At 65.3% G+C, this 21,254-nt stretch overlaps 1 protein-coding gene across 3 annotated transcripts; it reads right to left on the reverse strand.

Moving 5' to 3' along the window:
- Window positions 1-27: 27 nt before the first annotated feature.
- Window positions 28-20,981, reverse strand: SH2D3C (SH2 domain containing 3C). 3 transcript variants are annotated; one of them, XM_084494218.1, is made up of 12 exons: window positions 20,894-20,981; window positions 18,645-19,254; window positions 14,852-14,891; window positions 5,899-6,027; window positions 5,229-5,677; window positions 3,846-3,970; window positions 2,853-3,424; window positions 2,543-2,658; window positions 2,239-2,410; window positions 1,453-1,564; window positions 620-826; window positions 28-505 (listed from the first exon to the last, which is right to left on the reverse strand). In XM_084494218.1, the coding sequence occupies exons 1-12, from the start codon at window positions 20,931-20,933 to the stop codon at window positions 330-332; spliced, it is 2,748 nt and encodes a 915-aa protein (XP_084350344.1). In that variant the 5' UTR covers window positions 20,934-20,981; the 3' UTR covers window positions 28-329. The 3 variants fall into 3 exon arrangements, with proteins under 3 accessions (XP_084350344.1, XP_084350345.1, XP_084350346.1); XM_084494219.1 differs by lacking the exons at window positions 18,645-19,254; window positions 20,894-20,981 and adding an exon at window positions 17,752-17,941; XM_084494220.1 differs by lacking the exons at window positions 14,852-14,891; window positions 18,645-19,254; window positions 20,894-20,981 and adding an exon at window positions 10,896-11,698.
- Between the last annotated feature and the right edge of the window lie 273 nt (window positions 20,982-21,254).

Consider the following 21,254-nt stretch of genomic DNA (forward strand, 5'->3'; position numbering starts at 1 on the left):
GACCCCAAGGAGGAGCAGAGGCAGGAGGGGGGCACCAAAGGTTTATTGTGTGCGGGGCCGGGCTATGTACACCTATGTACAGGGCGGCGGGGAGCGGGTGTGCAGCGCGGCGCGGCCGCGGGGACGTATGTACAGCAAGGGGTGCGAGGAGAGGAAAACACGGGGCGAGGCGATGGGCACCGCGTGGGCGCTGTCCCCGTCCCTATAACAGCACCGCGGGACCCCCGGCTGGCGGTGAGCCACGTGGGGTCGTGGTGGTTGTGGTCCTCTCTCTGTCCCCAAATTGCCAACCCGTCCCTAACGCGGAGGGGTTCCGCAGTGCGGGTGGGTTACAGCTCGCTGAAGCGCACCGCCGGCTCCAGCTTGTGGGACAGGGCGGTGAGGACTTTGTCGAACTTCTCGTAGCGCTCCGCCTGGCTGCTCTCGGCCCCGCGGCTGCCCCACAGCAGCCGCAGCTGGAACTCGGTGCTGAAGACCTCCAGCAGCTCCGCTCGGCCCTGGAAACCTGCGGGGAAGGGAGAGTCAGCGCCGCGGGTCTGGGACGGGGACCCCGTGCCCGCAGGACGCACGGGACGGCGCCGGAGGTTGAGGGGCCGTCCCCGTTCCCCTCCTGGCTTACCCTGCAGCTTCACCTCGGCGTTGGTGTGGTACAGCCCGCCGTGGTGGGCCACCATCCGCGCCGCCTCCAGGTGGGCCATCACCACCTCCACGCCGTCGTCCGTGCTCTCCCAGGGCTCGGGGTTGTCCACCAGAGCGTCGTCCCGCTCCAGGAGGGTCACCAGGGGCATGACGTGGGGGAAGGTGGTGTTGGTCAGCGGGGGGCCTTCTGCGGAGAGAAGCGCCCTGAGGCTCTCTGGCGGGCTCGGTGTCCCCGTGTCCCCCTCCCCACCCGCCTCGGCCCCGTGCAGCGCTCCCACGACCACCCAGCCCTACAAAGCCGGGCTGCCACCGTGCCCCTGGGAGAGGTTTTCTGGCTCAGCTGCAGCACAGATGCGGCTGTGGCTCTGAGCATGGCTCTGCCCGGGTCCACCGCCTCCTCCAGCACCAGCCAGGCTCTTTCTGCCGCTCCCAGGGCTGCAGCGAGGAGCGGGTGTGCAGGCCCGGGGCTCTGCGTGTTGGAGAGATGAAGCTTTTCATCCTCCCTGCCTCAGACCGGCTGGTGTCCCCTCGCCTTGGCACGCACTGCCATGCGAGCGCATGGGTTTGGCTCGGCCCGGCCGTGTTTGTGCCCAGCCACTGGTTTTATTTAGTTATGAAATGCTTCCTTGGGAAGGAAGGGGCAGCTGAGGCCAAGTGGGCCCGGCCGGGTGCTGGGGCTGCGCAGCGGGCAGGAGGGAAGCGTCTGGCGCTGCTGGGGGAGGGACGCAGCTCCCAAACACATCCCCGCCACAAGGCTGTGCCCGGCTGAGCCTGGAAGGAGCAGGCAGCGGGGCTGGGAGCCGCTCTCGTTACCTTTCCCTTCGTTCAGGCTCTTCAGGAACGGCTTCAGCTTCTTTTCGTAGAGGATCGCGCCCTCCGTGTGCCGCTGCCGCAGCACCATCCAGGTCTGCTCCAGCCGCGCGATCTGCAAGGGGACGGACGTGCTTTGGGGTGGACGTGCTGGGGGAGCGCAGCCCCAGCACCGAGCCCCAGCCCGTGGGATGCTCCCGAGGTCAACCTGGCCCTGGCACAACAGTCCCAGCAGCGCCTGCTGCTCCCCAAAACTGCCTCTGCTGCTGGCACTCGCCACCAGAGGCTGCAGAGCCCTGCCCCGGCGCTGGGCTCGGCGTTTCTTCCCCTGCCGTGCCCCAGGACAGCAGCTTCCCCGCGCTGCAGCGGCCTTGAAGATGAGCTGCAGGGAGGGGGCAGCCCTTCCACCTCCTTTGTGCAGGCAGGAAGCAAGGCTACCCAGCTGGGCTTGATTTAAAATTGAATTTTAATCTCCTTTCATCTTCCAAAGGGAGCAGCGCGGCCGGGAGACGCTGCTGCCGCGGCCTTGAGACCGATTTGTATTGTACCGGAGGGCAGATTCATTTCCTCTCAGGAACAGAGCCCAGCGCAAAAACAAAAAAGCCCAACCACCGAAAAAAACAATCGCATCCCGGCGGGGCTGGGCCGTCTGCTCGGCGGAGGGGGTGGCTCCGTCCCTTCCCTGCTTACACCCCGCTGCCTCTGCTGGGGCCTTGTCCCCGTTGTCCCCAAGGGCTGAGCCAGCAGGGGGGGAGGCGTGTGGGGAGGACGGAGGCGGCGCCCCCGTACCTGTGTCATTTCCAGGGCGTTCATCACGGCGGCGAAGCTGAACATGTTGCCCATGGTGCTCTTCAGCTCGGCCGCCAGCTGGATGGTTTTGTGCAGCAGGGCCGCCCGCTCCTCCGTGCTGCCCGTGCAGCCCAGGATGTCCACGGCGATCATGATGGACATGGTGTGGAACCTGCCGCGGGGCGAGAGGCAGAGCGTGAAGCTCAGCACGGGGACGCTCCCGACGCTGTCCCCGCAGAGCCCAAAGGTCCCATGTCCCCCCCCGTGCCACCCCCAGCACTGCCACCCCGTGCTGTAGCCGTACCGTTCCAGCAGGTCGAGCCGCAGCTGGTGGCCGTGGGGCAGGGTGAGCAGCTCCATGCCAGAGCTCACCCCCATGAGCCGCTGCGTCTCCGCAGTTACGCCCAGTATCCGAGCGACCTGGCGAGAAAGGCGAAGAGGTGATTAGAGCTTTGTTAATTGAGGAGGGGCCGGGCGGCCCTGGCCTGCCCCAGGCGGTGCGGGGAGGCAGAGCCCAGCTGGGACGCTCTGATTTTTGGGGGGTGGTGCTGGGGGATGCTCCGCTCCCCTGGAGGGGGTCAGCGCCCGGCCCTCCCGCCTGGCCCCGGCCGTACCACGCAGTCCACTTTGGTGATGTGCTTGGCCAACGTCTTCGCGTCCACCTCCGCCAGCAGCTCCTTGACCTTCTTGAGCACGGCCATCTCCAGGGGCTTGTTCTCCAGGGGGATGAGCAGGGACTGGAAGGCGGCAGGGTTGAAGGAGGAGCACGTCTCCATGGCGGGGGGTACGAAGCCCCCCAAGTCCCGCTCTCCTTTCAGCCTCTGCCCTGCCTCTGCCTCCCCGGAGCCGTTCTCCACAGTCCCTCTCTGTCCTTCCTCCACCTTTAGCCTCTCCACGTAGCTCTTTGCTGGCTTGGTGTCGTGAGCCGGCCGCTCCCTGCCGACGGGGGAGGTGGGGTGCAGCTGGCAGTAGTGCCCCGTGTCCGGGTCGCTGTAGCTGTTCACGGAGGGCGAGGGGGAGGCGCGAGCGTAGCCGTGGCAGGGAGTGGAGTGGGTGCTGTGGGCAGGGTCCGGGAGAGGTTTGCTGGTGCTCCCCGGGCACAGCTGGGGCTCGCTGGACCTTCTGATGACCGGGGAGGCCGGGGCGATGCCGGGTGCTTGGCAGGCGTGTGGCTTTAGCCGTGTAACTGCGGGGAGCAGGAGAGAGGCTGTTAGCACAGCTGGGAGGGGTGCACACACTGAGAATCGCAGAGCTGGAGGGGTTGGAAGGGAGCTCGAGAGCCCATCGGGTCCAACCCCTGGGAAGAACGCTGCAGCCGGGGGTTGGGGAGCTTGGGGAAAGCCCCAGTGGTGCCACGACAGGACCCAGGCAGCCCCAGGAGAGCTGCGTGGCCGCACTGCGGTCAGCTGGCATCACCCCCAGCTCAGGCCCTCTTTTGGGACATTTTTTTTTTGCTGTGCAGAGCCAGGCAGGGCCTTGCCAGCAGCGAGGAGTAACACGGAGCATTTAGGGGCTTGTTTTAAAGCCAGCTCCGTCCCCCTCCCCACGTCCCTGCGGTGCTGAGCTCAGCCCGAGCCGTGTCCCCGCTGTCCCCAGGCCATGCCTACCCGTGCTGTAGGCGGGCGAGGTGGGGTTCTCCGAGATGGGGGACATCGGGGCGTGCAGCTCCTGGATCTGGTCCACGCTGACGGCGCAGTTGCGGATGATGTCCCTGTGGTGCGGCAGGGACACGCTGGGGAGGGGGCAGGAGCGTTAGTCTGGCACTCGGGCAAGGGCAGAGGGGCTGGGATGAGGATTTCCCCCCCCCCTCCAGGCACTGCCCCCTTCCACTACCAACAAGAGGAGCCCTGACGAGCTCAGCTGGAGCCCTGAGCTGGGGAACCTACATAAAGCAGAGGAGCCTGGTCCTGGGGGAATGGAGCAGGGCTTGAGCTCCACTGCACCCCGGGGTGCTGGGGAAGGGGTCTGGTGAGAAGCAGTGGGGCTGTTTTCTAGTGCTGTGGTGCCTGGCTGTGAGGTGGGAGGTTTTTATGAAGCTCTGTGTGGTTTTTCTGCCCGAGAGCTGTGTGGTGGTGAGGCGAGCTCCCTCTCTCACAGTGCTCAGGAGAGGTGGAAGTGCCTGGAGGCTGCACTGGGGGCCCAGCTGTGTCCCAGAAGAGCAGGGAGGTGCTACAGCCTGAGCTGTGCCGTGAGTCAGCGGCGTTGCAAGAGGTGCTGCGGCTGCAGTGGGCTGAGCGAGGGCAGTGCTGCAAGGAGGACAGGTGAGCAGCGGCGGGGTGAGATGTTTGGGGAAATATGAGTGGAATGGAAAGGCCCAGAAGGACCCAGACCCATCAGCGTGTGCTCTCCTGGAAGCCTGGCTGCTTCCCTCTTCCCCGCAGTAGCAGTTGGATGTCTGCTTTCTGCTGGCGAGCTCCCACCCTGCCCTCGGGCTGAGAAGGTCAGGGTGTGAGAAGGCAGCGTGGCTCTAAGGCCTGCTGGGGGTGCAGGAGTGGATGCAGGTCCCTTGGCCTCTCTGTGGGGATCTGTGTGCATGCTCTGCCTTCCTGCACAGGGTCTGGGCACCCTGAGGCTGCCAAAAGAAAGCCAGGAGCCAGAAAGCCACGTGAAGGAAATCTCCACCCCTCCTGAGAAGCCCAGGTGCTGCAAAGTTTCGTGTGAGCAGGGCAGCCCCGCAGGGCTGTGCAGGCCCCTGCCAGCGCAGCTCCATCAGCCCCTCTCGGCAACTCTTTGCAAATGTCCCACTGGAAAGGGCTCTAAAATGAAAAGGGCCCTCCAGAAACGAACCAACAAATCCCCTTGTGGTGGCTGTGGCAGCACAGCACGGCTGGCAGCTGGTCGAGGAGAACACCCCAGCTCCAGCTGGGTGCTGGCTCCTCTCCTGTGCCTCCACTGGTCCCTTCCTGCATTGGGGCAGTCCCCAAACCCTGCCGTGTCCCCGGGGGCTGATCCCGATCCCCTGCCCAGGCAGCACGAGGCCCCGCGCTCACCTGGTGGAGCACCCCTCGGCCCTGGTGATCTTGTCGGCCGTCAGGCCGTCCGTCATGGTGATGCTCCTCCTCTTGATGTGCCCCCCTTTCTGGGCGGCGGGGCTGTGGGGCGCCCCGTGCTTGCCGTTGGCGAGCCCATAGCTGGCCTCCAGGTAGCGCAGGGGGAAGGTGCGGTTGATGGGGCAGTAGACGATGGCACCGCTCTGCTCGGAGATGGCCTTGCGGTTGCCCACGTAGAAGCGGACGAGGGCGGGCACGTTGTCGAAGCTCTCCTGCTCGAAGAGGTACTGCACGCGGCTGTGGCCGTCGCTGGACTTGACCGGCGCCTTGTTGATCTTGAAGTGCAGGGGCTCGTTGCGCCAGCGGCACGTCAGCACGTAGTCGCCCAGGCTGGTGAGCGAGTCGCGGATGAGGAAGTCGCCGTTCCTCTGCACGAGGCTCTCCGACACCTGGCGGGGGACAGGGCAGCAGCTCAGGCACAACCCCAGCAGGTTAACCCAGGGGGAAGGCGTGGGTGCTCCACCTCGGCTGTTTTACCCCCTGGGCACCCCCTGCTCTGGGTTTCAGGAGGGTGTTGCCCACAAAACCAGACAGCTTGGGGCTGGAGAAGCCTTGTCCTGGTGGCTCTGCATGGGCTGGGAGCTGCCCGCCCTCCCCTCCCCATCCTCACCTCCCGGGGGATGCGGCCGTGGTACCAGGCGTGGCTGCGCAGGTCGGTGCTGCTCAGCTTCAGCTCCTCTTCCAGCTCCTTGTGAAGCTTCTCCGGTGATGAGTCGAGGATGTATTTCTCCTTGGAGAACTGCAAGGGGTGAGAGAGACAGAGAGGGAATGTCAGCCAGGGCCCTGGTGTGTGTGTGCATGGGGTGGGGTGGTCAGGTCCTGCCACCGGGAGCACTTTGGGGGTCTCCTGGCAGCGTGTCCCTGTTGTGCCTGCCCCAGCTCCCCGCTGGCACATCTCCAGGGCCAAACCACCGTGGGAAATGCTTCTCCAGGAGGAAACCCGCGTCGCTGTTCCTCCTGCAGGCAGCCGCCGCGATCTCCCCTCCCCAAAGGGTTAACTCGGCTGCGCTCAGCCTGACGGTGGCATGAATAGTAATGACAAATGTAAAGGGAACCTTCTGCATCGAAATGAGCTTTCACCACCACTGGTGCACCTGAGCCTGCAGGATGCAATTCGCCTCCTCCCTTCCCCGGGGAGATCGGGCTGGCGGCACCTCTCCCTCAGCTGCCCCGCTCCGTGGCAGGAGCGTCCCCGAGGGCACCACCAGCGGGGCTGGCGCTCGCTTGGGGTCCGCGGGATCCCCGTGTCGTTGACAGGGAAAAGAAGGAGACGTGTGTGCCACCAGACCCTTTACCAGCACTGGGTTCTGCTCCCTGAGCTGCCTCCCCCTGTGGCTGTGAGGGAGGCTCAGGGTGCTGCACCGCGCTCCCACCCCGTGCCCTCTGTCCCAGGACTCCGCCGAGTCCCTCAGTGGGTTTTGTCCCTTCTGTCCCGCTCCTCAGGGCAGCCCGACCCCATCCTGGGCCAGCTGCTCCCTTCCCTGGTGTAGCTGCACGCATCAGCCAAACTTCGGGCATTAATCCTGCCCCAGGGACGTGGCTGCAGCCCGGGGAGGTGGGAGGAGGCTGGGAAGGAGCCGCGCGATGGCCCGAGCTCTTCAGGGCTTGCCCTCACCAGCCTGGACCTGCCTCTGTTCCTCTTGTTCCAGCTCTGAACAATTAAAAAAGTGCTGGGGCGGTGGAAGCAGCCCCGGGAGGTGTTAGGGGCCAACTTGTGCGTGCTCCTCTGCCCTCTGCTCCCATCTCCGGGGAGCCTCCTGCTTGTTGGAGCCGCAGGGACCCGACCAGGAGCTGTTCTGGGGTCACATCCCCCTCAACGAGCATCGCGGGGTGCTGAGCACCTCTGCTGCCCCGGGGCCCTCGTGGAGACAAAGCCGCTCGGTGCTGCTGAGCCCTATTAAAAATAAATGGTAGCCACGGGGCTGCCGAGGTCCAGCTGCCTCCCGGGGGACCGCGGCCGAAGCAGATGCTGTTCCTATGACAACTCCTCTGCTGCCCAGCACCCGTGGCCGGGGCTGCCCCTGTGCTCAGCACCTCCCCGCGGCGCTTGGGGCTGAGCTGGGAGCAATTTGGGGCCGCTGCTTTCCCCCCAGCTGACCCCGCAGAGAGGGGATTAGCAGCTCTCCGCTCTGTCCTACAGCTGGGTTTTCCCCCAAATCCTCCCCATGCAAATGCGCGGGATAAGGGACTCAAACCCAGCTGAGCAGCGCCCGGCGTCTCCAAGCCTGGATTTGGGCAGCAGCCGGCTGGCAGCCGTGCCAGGAGCCAGGTGCTGAGCTAGCACGGAGGCTCGGGGGGCTCTGCATCATCACGGCTGTGAGCACAGGGAGCCACGAGCCATCTCCGTCCTCCTGGCTGGGTGTCACGGTCCCATCCGGCTTGCACGGCCACCAAAAAGCCACCGCCTGCAGCCTGGAGCCTGATGCACGGGGAGGAATCCTTTTCCTTTGGTGCTCTGCGGCTCCGGGGATGGGTCCTCGTGCTTTGACTGGGCTTCCTTCTGCTCTGTGGCGTGTCTCGGAGGAGGCGGAGGGGCTGCCAGCTGGCCGGGTGCCGGCGAGGCACAGCAAGGCAGCCCCGGCCGGCCCGGAGCTGTCGGGAGCGTGTAAGCGGATGTCTGAGTGCCGAGCTGAAAAGGGCACCGCTTGGCGCTCTCAGCTGTGCCAAAAGGACATCAAAAGATGCTCGGGCCCGATGCGAGGCCTCGCAGGCGAGAGGGCTGGCTGCGGAGAGGAGCCTGGACTGCTCGGGCGCCTGGTGCCGGCCTCCTGCACCTCTTCCCACAGAAGGGGGAGAAACGGGGCTGAGAGCGCTTCCCCAAACCAGCCCCACCAGACAAACCAGCTCAGGAGCTGCCAGAGACGATGCCAAGCTCTGCCTGAGGAATCCCAAGCCGCAGCCAACGTGGTTTGGCTGGAGAAAGGAGAGCTCCTCGGTCACGTTCGGCGCCCAGACAGGCTGCTTCACGGGCCCGGGGCTGCGGGATCCCTCCGGAGTTGCCGTGCAGTGGGGGCAGTGCTCACCGGGAGGGGATTCCCTGGGCTCTCCGTCCTTGCTCATTTCTTTGCCTCTACCTGCTGCTTTCTTGGCAGAGGGAGGCATCTTTGGTCCCAGCTGCAGGGCAGGGATGGGAATTGGCAGCCAAAGGGCGAGATCTGGGGGGATGGAGGGTGCTGACAGCTGTGGTCTGTGTAGAAGAGCGGCTGTTGCTCTGCCTGGTGCGAGGAGAGCTTCAGAGGCTGGCATTTGGCTCTCTCTCCTCGCAGAGGTACTCTTACGAAACGGGAGTGACTTGCAGCCTGCTTTCCAGCTCCCCCCTCCCAGACCTGAACGTGAAGTCAGCCTGGAAAGCGAGGTGTGCGGCACCCACCCCGCCCCGCGATAGCATCTCCTGGCTAACCTCAGGGCACAAAGCACAGCTGCTCTCCCTCTCCTGCTCCTCCTCCTGCTGCCTGCCCCACGTTGGGACCCTCACCGGGGAAATCCCAGCCCCTGCTGCAAGCTCTTTCACCCCGGCTGGAGCAGCTGTGGGGCCTGGGAAGCACAAGTGGGAGAGAAGGGAGTAGGGAGCCACTTGGAGCAGGTGCATGGGGAAAGCCCCAGGATCAGCAGAATCTCTCTGTTCTCCACTTAGCTCCCTACCTGCCAACGGGCTGCTTCACGGTGGAGTATTTCAGAGCAAACATCCTTGCTGAGGCAGCCAAGGCCATGGCGAACCCAAGAACTGCTCCGCTTGCCTGGTGCAGGGCTGCTGCGTGAGCTCCCCGCGTGCCTGAGAGCAGCCGGTCCATCCTGAGGGACTGTGACAGGGGAAAAATCCCACTGCAAACACCCCCGGGTTGTCATGGGCTTGCACCTCACCCACGTACCCTGGTGTGAACCAGTTGGTCTCACAGATCTTGGTGCCCAGATGGGAAAGAACTGGTTTGTCTCTCTGCATCATCTCGCCATGACTCCAGGCACCCAAAGGGCCTCCCGGGATCTTTGTCCTGGCACTCCCAGCCTTTCCTCGGAGTGCTCCTGGCCACCCAAAGGTTCTCCTCTCCTGTCTGTGCTCCTTTGTGGCAGCTCTGGAGCAGTTCCACCTGGCTGGCAGGGGTGGGGAGCAGCTGAGGGGTGCTGCCTGGGAACATCTGGGTGCCTTAAGATGGGACAGGCGCCCCAGGTTGCGCTGTGGGGTGGCGGAGCGCGCCGCTGCCCTGGGGGAGCGGGTCTCCAGCACAGCATCGGGGCGTGCGTGTACACACATCTCCATCCATCTATATATTACTTATCTCACTCCGAGACGGCGGCGGCCGCTGCTGCTGCATCCCTTTTCGGAGCTGCTATTGGCCAGAAATGATGTCAGTGCTTCCCAGGCTGGGTGCACTGCCATTGGCGGTGAGCAGGGATGCGGCTGTCAGCTGGAAGCGCTCCAGTCATTCATGGGGACTTCAGTGTATGTTTGCTGGGCACACTTGGACACAAATAGACGGTGAAAGATCTGGCAGAGCCAGGTGAGCACTCGGGGCTTCGCTTTTAACTCTTTTCCCGGCGCCGGGATGGAGTGCCCTTCATCCCCTCCCGCATCCCCGGCGCCCACCTGTCTCCCCCTTGTTCTGGCAGCAGCTCGCTGCGATGCTCAGCCCCAGGACTGCTGCGTTAGGGCACGTCCCCCGGTGCTGCTCGGTGGCTTTTGGACAGCCAGGAGCAGCTCCTCTGCTTTCTCTCTCCTCGCCCCCACTAGCGATCAAAATCCCTGGCTTTGCACTGAGATCAGCAGCAATCATGACAAGACTTGAAACGCTTCCTCTGGGCTCCGTCTTACCCAGCATAATCTCTACAGCTCGGCACCTACCTCCCCGAGCAGCGCTGGATGAGGCTGCCAGCTCTCTTGGCTGCCAGCTCCGGGCGCTTCTCACCCTTTTTAACTTGCAGCCTGCCGGGAGCTCTTGCTTCAGATCAGAGCCTGCTCGGCTCTTGCGATCCTCAGCACTTGGCGCTCTCCCTAAGCAGGTAAACGAAGGAACCGGTTTCTGGGGCTTTGCCCTTCCTCAGCCAGAGCCCCAGACAGGACACCTCACCTTGTGGCAGCGCTGGAGGTGCCACAGGCCGGGTGCCGGCACCGCGGCCGAGCCGTGCAGCACACACACAGAGCCAGGCCGTGGAGCTGCGGGTCCCTCTGGGCTCCGTCTCTCCTCGGAGCGTAGCAGGAGCTCCTGGAGCACCTTTGGAGATGTGCTGCCTCTCGCAGGGAGCTGAACGCTCCCCTCCGAGGGGTCTCCTGCCCTCAGGGCTGCCTTTGGGGCTGCTGCTCGCAGCCCCTGACCCAAGTGCTGCTCCGGGGCTCCGGCTCCAGCTCCGACCTGCACCCAGTGCCCAGAGGGGATGCAGGGGGCAGCGCTGGAGCCCAAACCGAAGCACCTGAGCAGGGCAGCGCTGCAGGCTGAGGACACTGAGGCACGAAACCTCATGTCAGCCCCGCAGAGCCCCGTCCACAAGGTCAACGCCACCCCCACGAAGCCCCCCTCAACGCCGCCACCACCACCTCCATACCCCGGGGGCACCCAGCCGAGGGGCTCCCGGCCACCCTCCGCTTTCCCCGTCCTCGCTGCCGGCCCGGCTCACCTGGACCTGCATGAAGGAGCCTCGGTAGAAGCAGCAGGCGGCCGCCGACAGGGCGCTCCACAGGCTGCAGCGCTCCGTCATGGCGCGGCGCCCTCAGCCCCCCTCAGGGCTGCCCCCAGCCCGGCTCCGCTGGGCTCGGCTCGGCTCGGCTCGGCCCCGGGCTGCCCCTCACGCTGCCTCCGCCACCACCGCCACCACCGCCGGGCTTCAATTTCAGCCGCTTCCCCGATTACCTCATCCCTTGTCGGCAACGGGAGGCGGCACCGAAGCGGCTGCTCCGCCCCGGCCCGCCCCGCAGGGACCCGCGGCAGCCGCCACAGCGCGGCCCTGAGGGGAGCCGGCCCCGGGCTGCCACGGCTGGTGGCCCTGAGGGGGACCTGGTGGCCCTGAGGGGGACTTGGTGGCCCTGAGGGGGACCTGGTGGCCCCAAGTGGGGCTGGTGGCCCCGAGGGGATCCAGCCCCACCACGTCCTGAGGGGAGCGGGGTCTTCTGAGGAAACCGGGCAGCCCCCATCAGCCACGTCCTGAGGGGAGCCGGTGTCCCTGAGGGGATCCAGCCCCACCATGTCCTGAGGGGAGCTGGGTTTTCTGAGGGGAATTGGTGTCCATGAGGGGATCCAGCCTCACCATGTCCCGAGAACTGGGTTTTCTGAAGGGAACCGGTGTCCCTGAAGGCAGCTGGCACCCCTCATCTCCTCCATACCCCGAGGGGTTCCCCCAAAGGAGCTGGCACCCCTCATCTCCTCACCCTAACCTGCCCTCCGCAGTGACACACGGGGTCAGGGACAGGCTCGGTCCCTGCTCTCCCTCACACCATCCCTCCTCGCCCTGCCCGTCCTCCTGCCGTCCTTTTCTGGGGGAGACGCCGGCTCCTGCCCCACGTGGAGGCAGCCGGCTGCCTGCTTCCCACGTAGGCTGTCTCCGAGTCGCGTTTAATTAAGGCTCCGCTCCGGTTTAATTAAGGCTGCGGTTTCGCGGAACGGGATGCACGAGGCGGCACTGCTGGCTCTGAGCCGCCTGCCAGCCCCGCAGCCCCCTGCTGCTCCACAAACCAGCCCCGGGGACCGCGTCCCGTGTCCCCGCTGTCCTCGTTTTGCCTCTCTCAGCAGGGACCGGGGTGGTGGGAGCAGACCTGGGGGACACAGGACTTGGGGTGCTGGCACAGTGCTCCCCTCCCATTATATCACTCCATCGGGGATGTCCCTGCCCCAAAGCTTTGCTGCCTGGCTTTCCCCGAACAGCTGCGGTTCCACTAAGGACAGAAACGGACAGAGATTTACGAGGCTGTGCACAGGGCAGGGAACCTGCACCAGGGGACGTGACAGTAAATCCTGCGCTGCTGCTCTCCCGGCTGTACTGCCGAAGGAAGGAAGGAAGGAAGAAGGAATAAGCCCTGCTCCCAGCGGAGACCAGCTCCAGTTAGCGAGAGCCGTCCTCAACGCGCGTCCCCGGCCGAAGATGCCTCCTGGTGCGCCCCTGCCCTGCCACGCCGCGAGCTCAGAGGTGTTCCTGCTGCCACCCGCACGGCCTCTCTGCTAATTAATTCAGACGAGCCCCTCGCGTCCCCAGGCGAGGAGGAAGCAGGCAGGGCTGATGAGATACAGGTCTCCAGAGCGGCTCCTCCACGCAGAACAAAGAGCTCGACCGCGCTCGCTGGGCCCGCGCTCTGCCCCTTCTACTGCAGGGGAGAGGGGAGCAGGAGGGTAGCGCCCGGATTTAGGATGGGGCCGAGCAGCAGGAGGAGGAGGGCAGAGCACAGGGTGCAGGGCGGCGGGTGGCCCCGCACCCAGAGGTGCCTGCAGCCCTAGCGGGAGCGCGGGCGCTCCTCTCCCCTCGCGAGGGGCCGAGGGACAGAACAGATGGCAGCACGTGGGGAGACGCCGCTCTGCGAGGATCCGAGGGTGAATCACTCGCCGGCAGAGGCTTCTCCTCCGCAAAGGGCTCGGCTGCTTCCCTCCTGCGGCGGATCCGAGGCTCTCCGCCGACGGAGCGAGCTGGAGCTGTGCCCGTGCTGCCCCTTCGCAGGCGCAAAGGGAAGCTGAAGCCCCCGGCGCTCACTCGCTGGGACACATCAGCTTTACTGGCAGCAGCTCCCCCAGGGCGTAATAGGGTTTCGCAGCTCCCTGCCTTCCCCTACAAGAGGGCCAAACCTAGGCTGGCAAACCCCGCTGGGAGGTGAGCAAACGGAGCCCGAGTGCAGATCCCCCAGGCAGTTTGGGAACACCAGCCCTTAGGCTATTATTAAAGTGCGTTAATTACCAAGAGCTTATTGATCCTGGCTGCCTACCCCTCGCTAGCTCCTCGGTCTGGCGTCGCACCTCCCATCGCGGCAGGGTTGGTGAGGTGAGCGTTGCTCCTGGCCAGTTTGTTGCTGATGTTTGTGCCCACCTGGGCGCTGTGAGCCCCGAGCCTTTGTCCGTGAGGGCTTTGCAGCGCGTCCTCTCCCTCCCTCATCCTCTCTCCTTCCCAGCACTTTTCCTCCTGTCCTTTCTCCTCCCTGCTCGTTTCCCTCACACCACAGAGCAGGGAGCTCTTTGGGTGCCAGGTCCCAGCCTTGCTCCCAAGCGATGCCAGCGGGCACCCAGCCACCCCGATCCCCTCAGGCTATGGGGCCGGGCACTGCTGGGTGCTGAGCACCCCGTCCGGGCAGGGCTGTGGGCTCCCCGCCAGGCACGGTGCCTGCAGTCAGCCGGCGTGCCCCCAGCATCTCAGCCGCGCGCACTCCAGCTAATTACTTCTTTGCCTAAAATAGCTGCTGTCGCCGCAGCCATCGGTCGCTTCCGTAGCTCACGGGAAGCGGGGTGTAAATCACACACCCTGCCCATGGGCTGCATCTGGACACCGCAGGGATGAGTAAGAAAAAAAGGCCAAACAGATCGGGTTTGGCATCCGCCTGGACAGCGGGGAATTCTCCCGGCTGACCGAAAACAGCTCGGATCCTACAGGCAAAGCCATGCCCATCGCTCCATGCCCGTGCTGTCTCGATCCATTCACCCACGAGCCATAAAATTTGCCCACCTCCGGGTGCACAGACTGACAGAGCAAGGGAAAACACAGCACGGCACCCGCTCCACCCTGCCCTGGCAGGACTGGTGTGTGCGGGCAGGAGCCTCGCCGCCCCGTGCACATCGCACCGCCAGCACGGTGAGCTCCCACCAGCAGCCAGGCTGCTTGTCCCGCGTTGCCAAAGGGAAATAAGAGAGGAGAGAAGTCCCACCGGGGTGGTCGCAGTGCTGGGGGTCACCGAGCCACGTCTGGCCCCGCTGCCCAGCTCACTGCTCTGTTTACACCGCCTGAATGGGATGCTTCAAATCCCTACTCAACACCCAGTGGCATTTTGCACATCCCCGTCAAGAAACTGGACTCGGGACACTCTATCCCTCCTCAAACAGACTCCCTTTTGCCATCGTGTGGCAGCAACTCGCCCTCTGGGCAGGTTTTCAGCGCCCCGACCCCAAAAGAGCCGGCACCCCGTGGCCATCACCCTGCTCCTGCCCGGCGTGCCAGCAGCCTCCTGCAGCAGGGCCGGCTCTCCTCCAGAGCCAGGCGCCTCGCTAATGAATTTCTGGCCAGACATGAAGAGTCCTCAGGAATGTTAATAGTTTGCTGGAGGATAAGCAAGAGATTTGGAGAGATTTACACCGACTTTCATGTGACAGCCACGGAAAGTGGCTCAAACCTTTCCTCTGCTGCGTGGGGGCGGAGGGAGGAGGCGGCCCCCACGTCGCGAGGGATGGGGAGCGCGAAGTGCAGGCAGCGGCGGGGGGACCGTGCACGGCTTGTGCCTCGCCTGCCCGGCTGTTTCTGGCACCAAATGTCCTCCGAGGACAAAGAGAGGAGGCGGTGGGATGGGGACGTGGAGCTGAGCACAGGGCATGGCCAGCCCCGGGGTCGCTGTCCCCCTGCTGTCCCTGTCCCCCTCCCAGGACGGGCTGCGCCCGCGCTCGGTGTCTTACCTTCACGTATTCGCTGCCGGACTCCAGGCCATTGTGGTGGCTGGAAGGAAAGGAGAAAAATAAATTTGTGTGGGTAACGGGCAGCAAGTCACGGTGGTCGGGTGAAGGTGGTGGCACAGTGGGGGGGCTGTGATCCACGAGGAGGTGGGTTTGGGGAGGCTCCAAGGGCCCCCGTGCCCGCTCCCCACGCAGAGCTGAGCCTCCCTAATGCAATCAGGGAAGAATGGGGCTTTTTTGAAAGGATCTCGCCCCAAATCGGCTTGGGACCATGTGAGCAGAGCTGGGGACAGCCTGGCTGAGGTCCCCTTGGGTCACGGTGCCGGGGCTGCGTGCCAAAGCAGGGTCCCGTGCCCCGTGCCCTGGCAGAGCTCAGTCCCACAGGGCAGTTGTTGGGACACGCTGCCCGGGGGGGGCTGATTGTTTCTCTGCAGCTTTGTGCAAACCCACAGAACCAAACCCAGGGTGGTGTCGGGTCTGAGGCTGCAGTGGAAGCTCCCATTCTCAGCGATGTGTTCACTCTTGGCCCTACTGACAACCAACCCAACAGCTGGGCTGGCCATTTCTTAGCCATTCTTTCCTGGGGGGTGCTGAATGCCCTTCTCCTTCCCGAGCACGCAGCAACTCTGCTTTTTGTGCCCTTGTGGGGTGAGGTGTTTGTCTGTAGGGTGCGCCCGATGGAATTGAGAGAGTTCGGGGTAGAGAGGCCATAACTGAGCTGGGAAGTGCGACCCTGAGGTCTCGTCTATCGGAATAAAACACAAAAATCCAGACTTCTTTAAGCAGAACCCAGCACCCATCGCCTCCCAGACTCCAAGCTTCAGCACGGACACCCCACTGCCTGCCGAGATCACCCTCCTGGCACAGGGCTGTGGCCCGGGCAGGTGGCTGCAGCCAAGAAATAACCAAACCCGAGGGTGTCACAGCCCCGGGACGTTGCTTTCCATCCGGGAGCCGCCTCGCTCCACCGAGCACCCTCACCCACCCACACTGCCGCGGCCTGAGCCCCCCTGGCACTGCCCAGACCCCATCCCAGGGGCCAAATCCCTCCTCTGGGGGCTCCCTCCTGGCTGGGGCTGGCTCAGAAATCAATCAGTCCAAAAATCAATCCATCAATTGAGCCCTTTGGGAGCTGCGGTGTGCAGCACCACGCGAATCCCGCTCCATCCCCAAGCCCACTGGGCTGCAGTGGCTCGGAAGAGGAGAAGCAGAGTTGGAAACCAAGCGGGGGAAAAGCTAGAAGAGGATTTTTTTATTATTTTTTGGGGGGGGGACACGCACAGCTGCTTTGGGCAGCTGCGGGCTGCCTGCCCACCCTGGCGCTGCCTCTCCAGCCCGTTTGCCTTTCACACGGCCGCAGAGAGCGCCTGGTGCTGCGAGAGCCGTGAGAAAAAGCGGCAGGAGGACGGGGGCCTCCGGGCAGGAAATCGGGAGCATGAGAGCAGCTGGGAGACGCGGCGAGGGCTGGCGGCGAGGGGGGGGCCTGGTGCTGGGGACGGGCAGCAGCTGCGGCTGGGGAGGGGGAGAAGGGAGGGCCGGGGGCCGCAGCCCCCCCTCGGCTCCACACATTCCTGGAGGAAACGGCATTTTTGGGGGCAGCCGAGCGCCTGGGAGAAATTCCTGGGCTGCCTTTGGAGCGCGGCCGCAGCCGGGCCGCTGGGACTCGGAGCTGCTGCTGGGCTTCCCGTGGGGTGGGGGAGATTTTGGGGGCAGCGCGGTGGCACGCAGATGTGCCAGGCTCTGCGCTGGGGACCGCCGGGGCTGGTGGGGTGGGTTCAACCCCAATTTGGAGCCCAGGCTCTGCTCACCTTGGTACACTGGGGGACACATTTGGGCACACGGTGCCTCAGTTTCCCCTCCTTGGAGCCCCTCGGTGCTGGCAGCGCCCAACCCGTGCCCCATGGGAAGCAAAAATTCCCCTGCAGGTCACCTCCTGTGGGTCACCGTGTCCCTGCCGCTGTCCCCGCTGCTCCTGTGGGGTCACAGCAGCCCCGGGGCTGGGCGCTGCACCCCCTGTCCCCACTGAGTGTGGTTCCCAAGGGTCCCTGATCCTTCATGGAGCTTCTGGGGCGCGTGGGCACCCTCAGCCCGCCCTGCCCTGGGGGCCTGCGCTCAAGCAGGAGGCGTTGGAGATTCTCCAGGGGTGGAAAACATGACCAAGGGCCACGCTCGTCCCCTCCGCGGTCCCTTAGCGCGGGCACTCCCTGTTCTGGGCAGCTGTCCCCGGCCCCCCCTCATGTCCTGCTGGGGAAGGATTGTCCCTGTCCCAAGGACGTGCGCAGGAGGAAGGGCTGGGGAGCGGCACAGCCCCGGTCCTGCTTCCGCCGCCTGTCCCACAGCACAGCCCGGCCGTGGGGATGGCTCCGGGGCTGCCTGGGGCACACGGCCACTCCCCGAGCCCCCAGCAGGGCTCCCCAAACCCCAAACGGGGCCCAGAGGGGCAGAAACACCCCCGGTGCCAAGCCCTGCTTGGGTCACTCGCGTGCCTCAGTTTCCCCAGCAAACAGCACGGCCACGCTCATCATCGGGGCAGCCCCAGGTGATGCACAAAGGAGGTCGGTGCTCAAGTTTTGGGGATCCAAATCCCCCCTCCAGCACTCCCCAGATCCCAGACACCCAGCTGCCCACCACCCGTCCCCACACCGCTCGGCTCCTGCCCGCCCCGGTCTGGGGGCTAATTAATTTTTGGGGCAAAAGGGTGCCCTCATGGGGGCTCTGCGCCCACCCGGGGGTGCAGCAGCGCTGCCCGAGTGCTCTCCATCAGCAAACGCCGTGGCCTTGGCATCTCCCACAGCCCCACATCGAGGCTTTGTGCGCCCCGAGCGAAGCCCCTTTCCCAGCCTCCCCCTCCCCGTGCCCTGCGCCGTGCTGGGGAGGGTGGGGGGGGGATCCCAAATCCTTACCTGCCCTGCCCCAAGGTGGGAAACCTCCTGCCCACCGCTGTCATCGGCCCCGCGTGGCTGGGCGAGAACCTCTGCTCCGGGACGGGGAGAAGCTCTGGAGGGTGCTCGCTGCGAGCCGGGACGTGGGGCGCGGCGGCAGACCCTCCTCCTTCCCGTCCCAGCCCTCCTCTGGCCCTCCCTTCGCGGCCGGCAGGAATGTGCAGCCGCTTCCCAGCCCCGATTCCTCTTCCTCACCCCGCTCCTGGCACCACATGAACCCCCCCTTCCCTCTCCCTTCCCTCTCCAGGATGAGCCCTGCAGTTGTGCTGGGGGAAAAGGGGATTTGGGGGTGCAAGGGGGTGGGTTATGGGGTCCTGGGTTGGGGCTGGCACGACGGGACGTCGTTATGGGGGGAAATTTGGAGTCCTCTGCCCCTGCCCCCAGTCCCACAGTAGGGATGTGTTTGACCCCGGTGCCCAGACAGCCAGGTGATGGGCAAGGCTAAAAATCCCTCGTTCATTTTGAGGTGAAAACCCTCTGAACAAGCCGATTCAGGAGGGCTGAGGCCCCCGAAACCTTGAAGAGGGGTTAAATAGGCAGAAGGGATTGGGGCTGGGGGGGGTTTGGGGATTGCCCCTGTGCCTGGACAGAGGCTGGGCTGTTTGGGGGGGTGAAGGACGTGAGGGCTGGAAGGGGAAGGAGGGCCAGCCGGGTCAGGGGAGGCCGCGGGGTGTTTCCACCCCCTGCGGAAACAGGAGGGAGCAGAAATCCCACAGGAAACCTCACTCAGCCTCTGAGCCAGGCCGTGCCGTGCCACCGGCCAGGTGCATCCCGTGGGGACCCGGCTGCGTCCCAGCCCCTCGGCCCCCCCTGGGGAGCACAAAGCGGGCCCGGCGCAGGGAATGGGGCCCTACCTGTCCGGGGAGCCCTCGCTGGGGGGCTCTTGCCCCTTTCCCAGCAGATCCCTGCTGGTGCTCTCCGTTCCTGGTGCGGGGCTGGGGGCTGCTCTAGGGCTCGGTGCCTCCGTCCTGGGGCAGGAAATGATCCCCGCAGGCTCCTGCTCCATCCTGGACATCGCTGGGGTGCCTGAGGGCAGAGCCTCTTCCTCCTCCTGCTCTGCTTTCCCAGAGGCTGAGGACGGGTCTGTGCCGGCGTCTGGGGTTCCAGGAGTCTTGGGGGCGCTCATTGGGGTTGTGCCGGGCATCTTGTCCCTGGGGGTCCCTTTCTCCCGGCAGCTCTGGGTGCTCCTGGCTTTGCCCGGGCTCTTCCCCGCCTTGCCCGGGTTCTGCCTGGGCATGGTGCCCATGTGGCTGTACATGTCCGAGGAGCGGGCGTAGGGGCCGGGGCTCTTGGGCATGGTGTTGAGATCATCCTGGGTGCTGCCGAAGGGCTCCTCCAGGAAGCCGTGTGGGGGCAGCCCCCCTTCCCCCGCCTCCAAAGAGCTGGGGGCCACGGCCCCGCGCCGCAGCGTGAAGGAGCGGGGGATGCTGCTCAGGCTGCCGAAGCCTTTGAACTTGAAAAACTCTGGCGAGGAGAGAGGAGAGAGGGGGGAGATGAGGGGTGGGCGCAGGCACCGTGCTATGGTGCAGCCCGCTCTCAGCCCTGCTGCACCACCGGTCCCAGCGCAGTGTTGTCACCGTGTGGCCTGGGACACACGCGATGCTGCCGGGGGCTCTGCAGGCTCTGCAGCTCTCCATGCTGAGCGCCAGGCCACGCTGCGTTTGCCCCAGAGCTCCCGGACTTGTGGACGTGCCCCGCGTGCACGTTGCCACCCTGCCCAGAGCAGGATCCGGCCACCGGCTGGGGCCGGCGCTGCGGTGCTGGCTGCGAGCAGGAGGCAGCCTCCTGCCTCCCCACTTCCTCGCTCAGCCCCTCGCAGCCTTGCTGCGGCTCCCCGGAGCCACCTGCAAGCGCCGAGTGCTCAGCGGTTGCCGGAGGAGTATTTATAACCCCGGCTGGGCGGCTCTGCCTTTCGCACCTCGGCGCTGCGTGCCGCTGCGCTGCCTCCCCGCCTGCGTCGGTGCAAAGGGTGGCGGCAGGGCTGCGGTGCTGGAGCTTTGGTTTTCTGGGTGCTTTGGGGGTTTTGCAACGCTTACATTATATGGTGGGGCCCTGCGAAGCCTCTTCCCCTCTGGGTTTGCCGAGGCAGGAAGCTGCACCCTGCGCTGCGTAAGGAGCCTGGGTGTGGGGGGCTCAGCCCTCGGACCCCAGCTCCTGCACGGGCTGCAGGGTGCCCCCGCCACCAGACGGGGCAAAGGGGCTGCAGCAAGCCAGAACCGCTCCTGCCGAGCCAAAATCTCATGGCCTGGACTCTGTCAGCAGCTGAAGTGCTTTGGGTTAAAGCCCCCCTCGGGGGCCGAGCATCCTTTGCGCTCGGGGCTGCCACGGGGTGGAAAAGCTGGGGACCTTCCCGATCACCTCACTTCCCGCCCCGATGGAAAATCCCAGCTCAGCCGGGGCCGTGGGAGATGGGTTTTGCCCAGCCCCTTACACAGCTCCCCGGGGAGCGGAGGGGCTGGCCTCCCACCGCGCCGGCAGCGGCACGTGGAGGCAGAGGAATGCGGAGAGCAGCAGCGAAGGCCAGCTCCTGCTCAGCGCGGGGCCCGGCGATGTGCACTCCCAGGGCTTTGGGGAAAACCCGAGGTCTGTGAGAAAGAGCACGGCTCCCTCCCCGCGGGCACCACCGCTTCCTCTGCGCCCCGCTCCCAGCACTTCATCCCCGAGCACGGCTCCATCGGTGCGGATTCGCCCCCGGCCTCCATCCCAAATTGCTGCTGCAAGAGGACCTGGAGCGCTCCCGGACACCCCCAGCCCCGGCTTTCACCCCCAGGCACACAGCGGGGTGAATGCTCCTTGCAAGGTGTGGTTTGGGGAGCTGAAATCCCCAGTGGGGTGAGAGTGGGGTTCACCCCCATTGGGTGCACACTGGCACCCAGTGCATGCAGACAGGTCCCAGTCCCATTCCCAGCATCTCACCCATCAGCACCAGGGCTCAAGCCAGCCCTGGGGACGTAAAACCCCAGAGCCCCTCTCATCCCCAGCGAGTTTCCTGATGCAACCTCTCCCTTACAAGAGGTAACCATGCTCGTGCATCCCCCCCTTCGGGGCCAGGCTGCCCAGGTGAGCACCCGGCGCCCGCCCTCGCCATCCCCTGCTGACTTACTGAATTTCTTGAAGCCCCCTCGTTTCTGGCCCTCAGCCATGGCCGTGCTGCGGGGACCGGGAGGGACAAGTTTATAAACTTGAAGGCTGTCCCTGCCCGCTCCTCCCTTCCTGTCCCCCCCCTCCGCCTCTCGCTTGTTCTCTCGATCACTGGCTTCCTCCCTGATGCTGTCATCTGCTCGTGTGGCAGCCCGCTGTCCCCTCTGTCCCCGCTGTCCCCACTGTCCCCTCTGTTCCTGTTGTCCCCTGGTACCCACTGACCATGCTTCTTGATGTCCCCCTGTCCCCACAGTCCTCTTGTCCCCACCTGCCCGCTCAGGAGCCACCCGGGGACACAGCTTTGGGGCTGCCCTGAACCCCAG

The sequence above is a fragment of the Aythya ferina genome (assembly GCF_964211825.1).
Source record: "Aythya ferina genome assembly, chromosome: 20".
NCBI lineage: Eukaryota > Metazoa > Chordata > Aves > Anseriformes > Anatidae > Aythya > Aythya ferina.